The 11,718-nt window shown below is 36.8% G+C and overlaps 1 protein-coding gene across 1 annotated transcript in view; it reads right to left on the bottom strand.

Annotated features, from left to right (window-relative positions):
* Window positions 1–1,768: 1,768 nt before the first annotated feature.
* The window catches only part of eif2b3 (eukaryotic translation initiation factor 2B, subunit 3 gamma), a 92,382-nt gene continuing 82,432 nt past the window's right edge, over window positions 1,769–11,718 (bottom strand). Inside the window, exon 12 of the mRNA XM_052011240.1 lies at window positions 1,769–3,074. Coding sequence (XP_051867200.1) covers window positions 3,022–3,074 — 53 coding nt within the window. The 3' untranslated portion in view covers window positions 1,769–3,021. The remainder of the gene's footprint in view (window positions 3,075–11,718) is intronic.

The raw sequence follows: 11,718 nt of genomic DNA, 5'->3' as shown, positions 1-11,718 counted from the left end.
TCTCACAAACATCATAATTTCAATCATCTGCAAGAAAGATATTCATTTGGGGTATGTACAGAGGAGTCTCCCTGCTGTCTGCCACGTGGAAAGTCCTTGCAAGCATAATCCTCAACTGCCCCCTCCAGAGGCTGAAGAGCTCTCTCCAGAATCAATGCAGAATTCATCTATCAAGAGATACAGTGATTATGATCTTTAGTGCATGACAAATCCAAGAAAAATGCATGACACAACACCAATCACTGGATCTGGCGATACCCGTCCTCACAAAAAGCTTTCGACTCTCTCAACCAAGAGAATGGAGAGTCTTTCGCAAAGTTGGTTGTTTTTAAAAATTTATTAGCATTCTGTATCTGTTATGCAATGACATGCAAGCCATAATCCCAACCAATGTGCAAACCCAATTCAAGTGCAGACTGAGGTCGAGAAAGGCTGTGTCATTACATTAGCCCTTGTCCCAGTCTTCCTCACTGCAATACTGCACCTCTTCTCCAACAATGTCCCGGCTGGAGTGGAGCTGATCTACCGGATGAATGGAACACAGTTCAACCTTCACAACCAAGATCACCCTCTGCTCAGTCATCAATTTACTATATGTAGATAATGCTAGCATACAGGCATATTCAGAGGTTAAGTTTCAAATCATTGCTGACTTTTTTTTCCACTGAAGCACACAGGGGATGGACCTTATAAGACAAAGTTCCTTTGGTAACCTGTTCCCCTGCTGCGCAATACCACCCTCTGATAATCAGAATCCACAATGCAGCCCTGGAAAATGTGGATCACATTCTATTTTTCAGAAACCACTTCATAGTGCAGACATCAATGAGGAAATTCATTACCACCTCAACTACCTTCAATTATTATCCTGCTATACAATATGCAAAATAAAGTCAATGCCAAAGTCAAAATGAAAATATTACATGGTACAATAGCTGATGTTCTTATGAAGTTGAGTTCAAACAACGAAGGTGGTTGATTCTATTTCTCCACTTAATCATTGCATTAAATCTCTACCAAAAGGCACTAAAGAATGAAATATTGATTCATTAACCATTGCACTCCTCACTATAAGCAGAAAATTCATCCTCAGTTTTCACACGTATACAAACATGTTTATATTTACAATTCCATATGCATTATTTATATTAACTAAACTTGCATATGTACATATAAAAGCCACTTGGTAAAACTGCAATTATAAAATCTGAACTTTTCTTTCAAAGATCATCTTCAGGAATCTCAATCCCAAATCATTATTGTTGTGAAAGTCCCAGGTGCAATGTGAGCATTTTATCACAAAAGAATGGCAGAATTGTTTCTTTAAGTCTGCGACCTAAATTGTTACAAGTCCAATCCTTTACTTCATTCTGAATGATTCAGGGTGACTCAACTAGGATAATGGGCAAGATATTTAGGACATTCAGATGATGTTCATACACTTATTGTACTTTCATCCCACACTTTATAAATGCTCTCCAACATCTTATTAATATATTACATGAATACTTTGATTAGATAATTACTGGTCACTCGTGAGTGGAAATTGCAAAACCATGAGATTCATTTAGCCTTAAGGAATATAATGGCAATCAAGCTTTGTAAAGTTTTGAGGTACACATTCTCAATGAATTATATTGGTGTGAGCTGGTATCTTCAACAATTGTAACAGAATTCTCCCCAAAGCAGACCAACATATAAATGTTTCTACAATGATTCCTTAGGCTATTCTGCAAATATATTAAAAATCAAAGCAAACACAAAGACGTTAACAGATCTCCCTTTTATTGGGTTAAATACAGACATGTTGAAGGAATCTGATAGGTTCGTTGAAGGACCTGCATTGCCGGCTTTTGGAATGAGCAATAGGTTGGGATCTTGTAGGCTTCTTTAAGAGGCAGCTATTTACTGCAACACTAGCCTATTTAAATAAATATTACATCTGAATCCATATGGCTGTCTCTGTGACATTAAACAAATTATAACATGAATAAATATACACCAAATATAGAAGATCCATCACTGAAGCATCACTCACTTTCACACCTGAATGTTAAAACAACTGACAGACTTAACAGTTAAGTCTCTGTGTTGGTCTGTCCAAGTTCATATGGTGGCATTGTTTTAATGTTCAAAGCTTATTTTCACTCAATAGACAAGGCCCACTGACTCTTGGGTGGGGTTAAGCAATTGGAAAACATACAGTGGTAGAGAGGTATAACTTGGGAAGAGAAAGAGTCCCTGTGCCACTGCCATATAAGTATAACCCTCCCTGGTCAGTAGAGTGCAGCACAGTTTGTGGAGGTGTCTAAAGCTCAAATGACCCCAAATTTGGACATTTCATTCAGGTTAGCAGTCTAAAAAGTCTCTCTTACTTTGCTTCCTAATGATTTTAGGAAACTCAGCTCCAACTTTTTTTTTGGTTCTCATGGCAGCATTTTCTGATTGAGAGGAAGTTAGATTACCGATCCTTTCTTATCAATACTGAATAGCATTCTGAAGTTGGCACCTGATGGATGAGGTAATTCAAAAGTTGATTTTCTTTTTATGAGTATATGGTTTGCTTCTGTCCAATGCCTTCTTCAGTTAGATGTAAACCTCAGCCCCATCAGTCTCCACCAAATTACACTAAATATGACTACAGACTTCATTTCTCATGATGTTTCTTCAAAACCAATATCATCATATAATGTATACTCATCAGAAAAGTACAAATCAAAAACAGGACATAATCAAAACTCAAGTATGAGAACCCCCTGCATACTAACCATCTTATCAAAAATATAAGTATAGAGAAGTTTCAATTTTTTTAAACTCTGATCATTTAGAGTTATTTCAATAGTGGGATTTTCTAGAAATATAAAATAGTATTTGGAACAATAAAAATTAGCCCTCGAAGGAGCAGAGCCAATTCAAACCCACTGCTCATTCCTATATAGCGTTTAACTTCTCTCTCAACAGTCCATATCTGATGTCCACATGAACAGTAAGTACGGCGGTTCCAGAATATCAGCAATATTATCATATCTCCATCAAGCGATCATTGCCCACAATTACTGCATTCACATGTTTTGCTGCAAAAACAAAGAAACAAACTATGAAAGGAATATTTAAATAAGTCTGCAATGTTAAGTAATACTCCTACAAAATTAAATGTACTTGATATTTTATCTCTGCTGTGGCAAATCATAGTTTACTGAAAGGTAGATACGCAAAAAACTGTTAGGTGAAGATTAATTACTAATGGGTGATTAATGATGCACATCATGGATCAAAAGACCAAAGGTCACCTTTGAAGGATGTATACCTTTCCTTTTCTAGATAAAACATTTGGTCAGCGGCTTCCTTTGAGAATGATTTGTTATAACTCTACTTCAAAAAAAAAATGCTTTCAGCCTTTGGATTCTGACTCTATCCTCAGCACCATTCCTTGACAGCCATTTGCACAGTATCACTTTGTGTGGTATGTTATTGATTATTCCTGCACGGAGGTAATGCAAATAATTTCACTTGATTTACTATACTTCTATATATTTACAAGATTACTCTTAAAAGTTAATGTATTGGTAAACAAAACAATGATTTTTCTTTAGAGTAAGGTTTATCTTCGATGGTGAAGGAAGTTCCAGAAACAATAATCAAAGACAGAATTAGCAGTCATTTGGATAAATGTGGATCGATCTGAAAAAGCCAGCATGGATTTGTTGAAGTTAAAATGTGTGTAACTGGCTTGAGTTTTATTTTTAATGTAATAACAGAGAGAAACAATGAGGAAAATGCAGTTGACATATAGTTTATATTGGCTTCGATAAGCTGACACATAATTAAGCTTAGCATTAAGATTTAAGGCCATAGCAGTATAATAGAACTTTGGCTAAGTAACAGGAAACAGTACCAGTGCAAGGTGTTAATCAAACTGGAGGACAGTATACAGCGGAGTTTTCCCAGAAGTCAGTAATACAAGGTCCATTACTGTTCTTAAATATATATTACTGACTTAGATTTGCATGCATAAGGCATAATTTCCAAACTTGGAGGAAGATTGTAAGCATCAAGGAAATACAGCGATAAGTGGAAGGTGAAATTTAACACTGATAATTGTTACATTTTGGTAAGAAGAGTGAGGATAGGCAATTTAAGCTAGATGACATAGTTCTAAAAGGGGCACAGGAATATAGAGACCTGGAGGTATATTTGCATATTTTATAAAGAAAATGGCAAAGTAGGTTGAGAAATTGGCTCTAAAAAAGTTTTGGGGATTTTTGGTTTTATAAATAGAAGGACAGAGCACAAAGGCAAGGAAGTCATGGTAAACTTTATAAAACACTGGTTCCACAACAATTAGAATATTGATTCCAGTTCTGGGTGTTACACTTTTGGAAAGACTCAGCAACTTTAAGAAGAGCGCAGAAGATATTTATTAAAATGATTCTAGGGATGAGGGGCTTCACAGACAGACTGGAGAAGCTGGAGTGTGTTTTTATTAGGGTGGATGTGGACAGGATATTTTCTCTTGTCATAGAATCTAGAACTTGGGGGTCAATGCGTTTTTTTTAGAAAGAGAACAGAGTCGCCAATTTAAGACAGAGATGTATTTTTTTCTCTCAGAGTGCCTTGATTCTTTGGAACTCTAATCCTCAAAGGATGGTGTAAGGAGAGTCTTTGAAATATTCAGAGGTAGGAAAATACTTGATAAGCAATGGAGTGAAGATTACCATAGGTAGGCAGGAATGTGGAGTTAAGGTTGCAATTGGATCAGGCATGACCTTATTAAATAGTGGACAGGTTTTAGGGGCTGCGTGCCTAACTCCTGCTCCTAATTCGTATATGGCTAAATCCAGCACATTCATGAACCCACATCTAAACCAAAATCTTCTTTACTTCAAGGAGAACAACCTTCAATTTTTTCAGTGCAACCTTGTAGTGGAAACCCCTCAACTTTGGCATAAACCTATTAAAGCTATTTTGCACACTCTCTAGTAGCTTCACTGTTTTCCAAATAGTGGCGACTCGAATTGGGTGCAATATTTCAGCTGTGACCTAACTGATGTTTTATCAAGGTTCAGCTTAACCTGCCTGCTTTTTGCATCGATGCCTATATCTAAAGAACCCAGAATCCTGTATGCTTTACAGTTGTTAAACTGCTCTCTCAATGCATCCTGCCACTTTCAAAGACTTATTAATCTATTGAATGGTGGGTGACTCTATTCCAGCAAACCCTTTAGAACAGTGCCATTTAATCTATGCCGTTTCTCCAAAATACAGACCTCAACATCTCTGTATTAAATTCCATCAGCCCTTTGTCTGTCTGTTCAGTCAGTCAATATCCTCCTGCATTCTGTTTCTATCCTCACTGTCTAGCACACCTCCAAGTTTTGAGTTAGCTCCAATTTTTCAAATTTAATTCTGCAGGACCAAGGCATTAATATAACTCAATATTCAAATGAGTAATTATATCAAATACAACATTTTAGTATTATTATATTGTGATTTTACAAAAATTGTAAACAAAAAAAAGAAAATATACAAAGCAACAAAAAGGCTTGTGTCCAGCCATGAGATGTCATGGTACTCAGCTTGATGATTTCACTATAATTCAATCATCATAAGCTATTATAATAGATAACAAAAATACTTTTGTTATTTGTCTAATTTGTCCTCCAAAAGAACAAAACACCAACAAGGAAATATTAAAAAATTCACGGAACTTAATTAGGTGGTGAAAGATTGGTGAAATCACCTTGAGGGGGGCTTACTAGCAATCAGTCTTTCAAACTTAAAATAAACATAAACACTCTTCCTGTCATGGTAATCTGTCAATGTCTATCAACATCTCATAAATGTAAAGATGTTTCTTGATTGATCAGGAGTTAGACAATGATTATAAATTATGTCTTAAGGTGCAAATTAGTCATTAGTTATTAGGGGGAACTATAGGGGAAAATCTACACATAATTCAAACCCAGTTGAAGTGCTGAGTAACATTAGTTAAGAATAGTTACAGGTTAAATGATGGAGGAAGTGTTAATGTTCTAATTGTTTACAGTGTGCAGTGGTCTAATCATTACAGGAATTTAAAACACATATTGACACTTTCAGCAATGAGATATTTTACAGAATTTAGCCCATAGGACTGAATATTTTTGTTGGCCTGCAAAGATCTGTACTTCCTGAACATACAGGCATTTGAACAATAAACTTGGTCTTTGCAAGGGGAAGAAAAACAGCACATGTATATATATTAAAAAAAAGATCCGATGAAATTACTTCCCTTCAGAAAATCTATTTATGCAGACTTACTTCCCCACTACCCAACGCATTGTAAATCATTAATAAAAAAAGAATACATTGCCGAACAAGAAAATCGCTGTGTAAAAGTCACTAAGTCAGCCTGAAATCCTGTTGTTTGAATCTGTAGAGGATAAAGGCCTTGGAGCTTTTGCCAGAGAGGACACTGTTCCTGACAGATGTTAAGCTCATCTCATGATGGATCACGCTGGCTCAGGACAATGACCCTTTTGTATGAGATTCAAATGTCAGGACAACAGAGAGCTTACTGTAAAGCCAACTTCCCTTTTTTGGGGTGGGGAGGAAGAGAAATCTGCTTGTTAGCTCAAGGAGAGATTGCTGCTGACTGTGATAACTTTTAGTGTAAAAGGTTAGTTGCTAGGCCAGGACCACCAAGAAACTCGTTCCCTTGGGGACTATGGGCTACAGGTTAGCTTATAAGATTAAACATATTGATTTTTGTAAACAGAATGAAAATAAAAATGCTAATTTATCCATACAAATTTTTCAAGTGGAACGGTAGAATTGATACCATTCAAAATTGCTACCATTCAAAATTGCTTTTAGAAAGAAGATTTTTAAATTATGCAATAATTTTTCTGTTATATACTTCCAGTTTTTAAAAGAAAAACCTTATACATGTTCAGTGTTTGCTTTGTTCTAAGGTAGGAAAGCAACTTGTTCCTGGGTTTTCATCAACTGTTGCTGCATAATCTTCAGCTCAATTTGGTATCATAGGTTGAGTCACATTTCAAAATCACATCCTCTTTTGAAAGAATATCAAATTTTATAGCAGTTATTTTAAAAATGGTATAACTCTCTCATCGGGACCGTAAACATGATGATTTTATAATCTTCTAACAATGATGGAGAGAGAAACTGACTCATGTTTGTTTTATATCCAATTGCAACCATGCATCTCTTCTTTCCTGTTTTACACTCTCCTGAAGTTATGGGTACAGATCAATGTGAGATGACAGCCCACATCCAAATCAGCTGTTTGAATGCAGTAATCCTATAATATATAGCTATGGTTCACATTAAGTAAGTTGCTACTTTTCAAAATCACCAAGGAATCAGTTTCTGTGATGCTGCTTTTGGGATAGATATTGTTCATATTGTAGGAAATAACCCAGCAAGGCAATTTTACCAATACAGATCTCACTCAATACTGCACTGAAATATCAACCTGAATTTCCATCTTCATATCCAATAATCCTCTGACTCAGAAGTGAGAGTGCCACCACATGAACCACAATGAATACTGGTCAGCCAACGAATGTCTTTCAATGGGGAAGCTATCTTTTACAGTCTCCTTTCCCTAGATTAGTGCAATTAGTGAGCCCTAGATCCATATCAATGGTAGCGACAAATGCTGTTCTCTTTCGCAAAGTGAACCTGCAGGCTCCCTTATCATTTCTACAAACCATATCCACTGTAGTGCTAAAAAGCAAGATAGGCTGTCTCAATCTTGAACTCCAAGAACCCTAAGGTGAACAATAGCAGCCTTTGACCAAAACTGTTCAAGAAATTGAGAGAAGCATATTGGAAAGGTATTTGAATTAGTAAACCACGAAAAGTTGGTGTCTGGATTAGAAATTAATTTATGGCTATTATTGAAATTGCCATTCAATTTATATTCTTATAGCAACTTCCAAGTCAGCATTATCTATACATCACTCACTTAAAGGGTGTGCTGAATGGCTTTAATGCTCTTGAAACAACTGATGTAGTATTTCCACTCAGAGGTGCAGCTTGTAGAGTTGCTGCCTCACAGCTCCAGTGGCCCAGGTTTAATTCTGATCTCTGGAGTTATCTATCTGGAATTTACACGTTCTTCCTGTGATCCCATGGGTTTTTTCCAAGTGCTCCAGTTTCCTCCCACATCCCAAAGACGTGCGGTTGGAAGGTTTATTGACCATTGTAAATTTCCCCTAGTGTGTGGGTGAGGCACAGAATATGTGGGGGGGTGGGGGGGGGGGGGGGGGGGAAGATGTCTGGTAGGAATGCGGGGATGTTGCAACAAAAAAATTTCCAGGGATTGGGTTTCTTCTGTGAGCTGGCACAGACTCAATGGGCTGAAATGGCCTCCTCCTATGTCATAAGGAAATACAGAAATACAAGGAAAGGGACAGCAGGGAGTGGAATGGGCAGGTCAGCAGAGGTCATCAGCTATCAACTGGTGCATGGTATTCCTGCCTTTAAGGAGTACTGATCCTTCTTTTGCCACTTGCTAATCTTCCTCATGTTGCCCCATTTCCTCCAACTGCAATCCTTTCTAATCTGGGGGAAGTGGATGAAAATGTGGGAAGGAGTTAAAGAAGCTCATTGAGCTGAAGGCATGGAGGAAAAGGGGGATGTCTCTGATATGGTAAAACCAGGGATGACCATCAGGATAAGCTGTGAACATGGTTGTCTGGACTAATAATCTTCAACCTGAAACATTAATGCAGTTTCTATTCACACAGATGTGGACTGACCTGCTGAGTATTTCCAGCATTTTCTGTTTTGATTTTCCATGGTTTTGATTTTTCATCTCCTAGGTTTTACTCAGGTGCTTGAGTGTCAACAGAAATTCCCATTAAAAATGCTAAGGTCCCAAAATGTTAATTTACATGTATTTTTGAAATCAGAAAAACACCTAATTACTTGAAATACCAAATCTATCTTAATATACTTCCTATTGTTTCTGGCTTGTGGTCTCCAACTGGGAAGCTATCAAGAGAATAGCAAGGCCTCAGAAATGTCTCTTCATACCTAGAAATGTGTAAAAAAGGTCTGTACCCTCAAATTTCTGTCCTTTCAGCCTTACCTTGTCTTGCTCTGTTACCCAACCATGGCATAAAGCCTGCCTTTTGTTATTTTTTGATTTCCACTTGATCGTCATTAAAGCTTTGGTACTTTGGACCTGAATGTGCATGCTACATGAAAATATTCTGTTTCATCACTGGACTGGACTAAAACAGTTTCTTGAAAAATAATGCACCCATTTTAAGAGGATATTTGCTATCCTGTGTAGAGAATAATAAATTAATGTTGAGGCTTCTGAATGATGTATGCCACTCACATTCAATACCAGACTACAGAACCAATGATCATAGTAATTTTACTGCCAGATTTTCTGCTCTTGTCATGACAGGTGTTTATTTTCCTACAGGCTACAAGGATTCTTTTCTCTTTCACCCCTTCCCCAAAAAGCATAGATCGTACTACTCAGTACAAAAATATTCTGTGGTTTTGCTAGAAATTTCTGTATCCTGGGCCATGAAATACCTAGAGAAGGGCAGAGATTGACAGTGTCAGTGTGTACTGTTAGGTTGTCTCAGTTTTTAGTTTGATTAGCTTTGGTGGGGGGGGGGGGGGTCAGTGGAAATTCAACAGAACTTCGACATTTCAGCAAATTTATCGAGGATTACTCATCTTTCTCAGAGCGTTGAATTGAAAACCATGATCTGCCAAATTGATCTGTGGAATGAAGAGCTCTGCTTAACAATTCTTTTTTTCCTGAGGCATCTCAGTCAGCATATGCACTATTTGTAAGCTTCTTGGATCAGCTTCAAATGGTTCTCTTCAACATTTTAATAAAGTTTTGACAAATAATCCTTTGAACACACCATAATTACCAAGAAATTTCACCTGCTGAAAACAACCAGGGTAGGCACATTTTCTTTTTCTTTAAACATAATAAACTGAGTATTATGCAGAGTAACCGAGAGCAAGAATCACACAGGAGAATAGTTTTAGTGCTCCAGGATTGGTTGAAGAATGTGGTTGTGTTAATTCTGCCGGCTGTCAAATATATTTACTGTAAAACAAATGTTTAATTGTTTCATGAAAAGTTAAATTTCTTGAATTTTTTTATACTACAATGTTTAACTAATAAATTAGGTTTGAAACAATAAAGTTCTGAATATTGTTCTTAAATTATAATTATTTGTATAATAATTTCAACACTTTTCCATTAAACTAAACAGTGTTTGTGCAATTTGCATCAATAATAGACTTTATATAAATATGTAGTAAAAGAGTCAACATTTTCATTGCACTATTAAACACTGAATGAAGTGGATATATATTCAGCAACTGGCAGCATGTCAAATTTCATTTTCTGGCAGCTAAATCTTGGAAAGAAAACATCATTAAAACAGTACTTTGGTACTTAATTTAATAAAAGAAACGAATTGCCAAGTGTCCTGATTTCAATAAATATAGTGCACAGACACTACAGAGTGGAGGTGAGGAACTTTGCTATAGATCACAGAAGAAAGGCTCCTTGTTTATAAACAAGAAGAGCAAGCAAGGGCTCAAGAGTTTAATATTGGTTTAAAACCTGGGTAAAAGTTAGCACTGGTAATACCTTGGTAACAAGTCTTCTTATATTTTGAATATTATCTGACAAATCTGAGCAAGGTCATTTAAAATAAAAAGTTATGCAAACGTAACATGTAAATGTATATTTAATTGTTGGGGAATGCATCCTACCTAACATTCTAATTTCTAGAGTAACACTTAAGCTGTTAATTGATTAAAATTAATTTAAATTACGGATTGCAACAACTTAATTATGACAGTTAATGACTTATTTAACTCAAGGAACAAACAATTCCACGAAGACCTGAACCATCCATGGAAGGAGAATTTAGTGCTCAAAAGACTGCCTTGTTGCAATAACTGAAGATATGCATGTTGTCATACAAAATATAGGAATATAAATCAAGGTATAAATTTCACAGTGAATGGTATGGCCCTGGGAAGGATTGTCGAACAGAGGGACCTAGGAGTACAAGTAAGTGGTTCCCTGAAAGTGGTGTCACAGGTAGGCAGGCTGGTGAAGAAGGCTTTTGACATGCTGGCCTTTTATCAGTCAGGGCACTGAGTATAGAAGTTGGGGATGTTATGTTGCAGTTGTACAAGATGTTGGTGAGGCCACATTTGGAGTATTGTGTTCAGTTTTGGTCACCCTGCTATAGGAAAGCTACCGTTAAGCTAAAAAGAGTGCAACAAAGAGTTACAAGGATGTTGCCAGGACTCGAGAGATTGAGTTATAGAGAGAGGTTGAGCAGGCTATGACTTTATTCAATGGAGCACAGGAGAATGAGGGGTGATATTATAGAGGTGTATAAAATCATCGGGGCATAGATAGGGTGAATACACACAGTCTTTTTTCCAGGTTGGGTAATCAAGAACTAGAGGGCATAGGTTTAAGGTGAGAGGGAAGAGAATTAATAGGAACCGAGAGGCAACTTTTTCACCCAGAGGGTGGTCTGTATCTGGATTGAGCTGCTAGAGAAAGTGGTTGAGGCAGGTACATAAACAACATTTAAAAGGCACTTGGACAGGTACATGGATAGAAAAGGTATAGAGGGATATGACCCAAACATGGACAAATGGGACTAGCTTAGATGGGTACCTTGGTTAGCATGTACCAGT

The sequence above is a fragment of the Pristis pectinata genome, chromosome 3 (assembly GCF_009764475.1).
Source record: "Pristis pectinata isolate sPriPec2 chromosome 3, sPriPec2.1.pri, whole genome shotgun sequence".
Lineage (NCBI taxonomy): Eukaryota > Metazoa > Chordata > Chondrichthyes > Rhinopristiformes > Pristidae > Pristis > Pristis pectinata.
The sequence above is the reverse complement of the archived record's forward strand: the minus strand, read 5'-3'. Positions and strand labels throughout refer to the sequence as shown.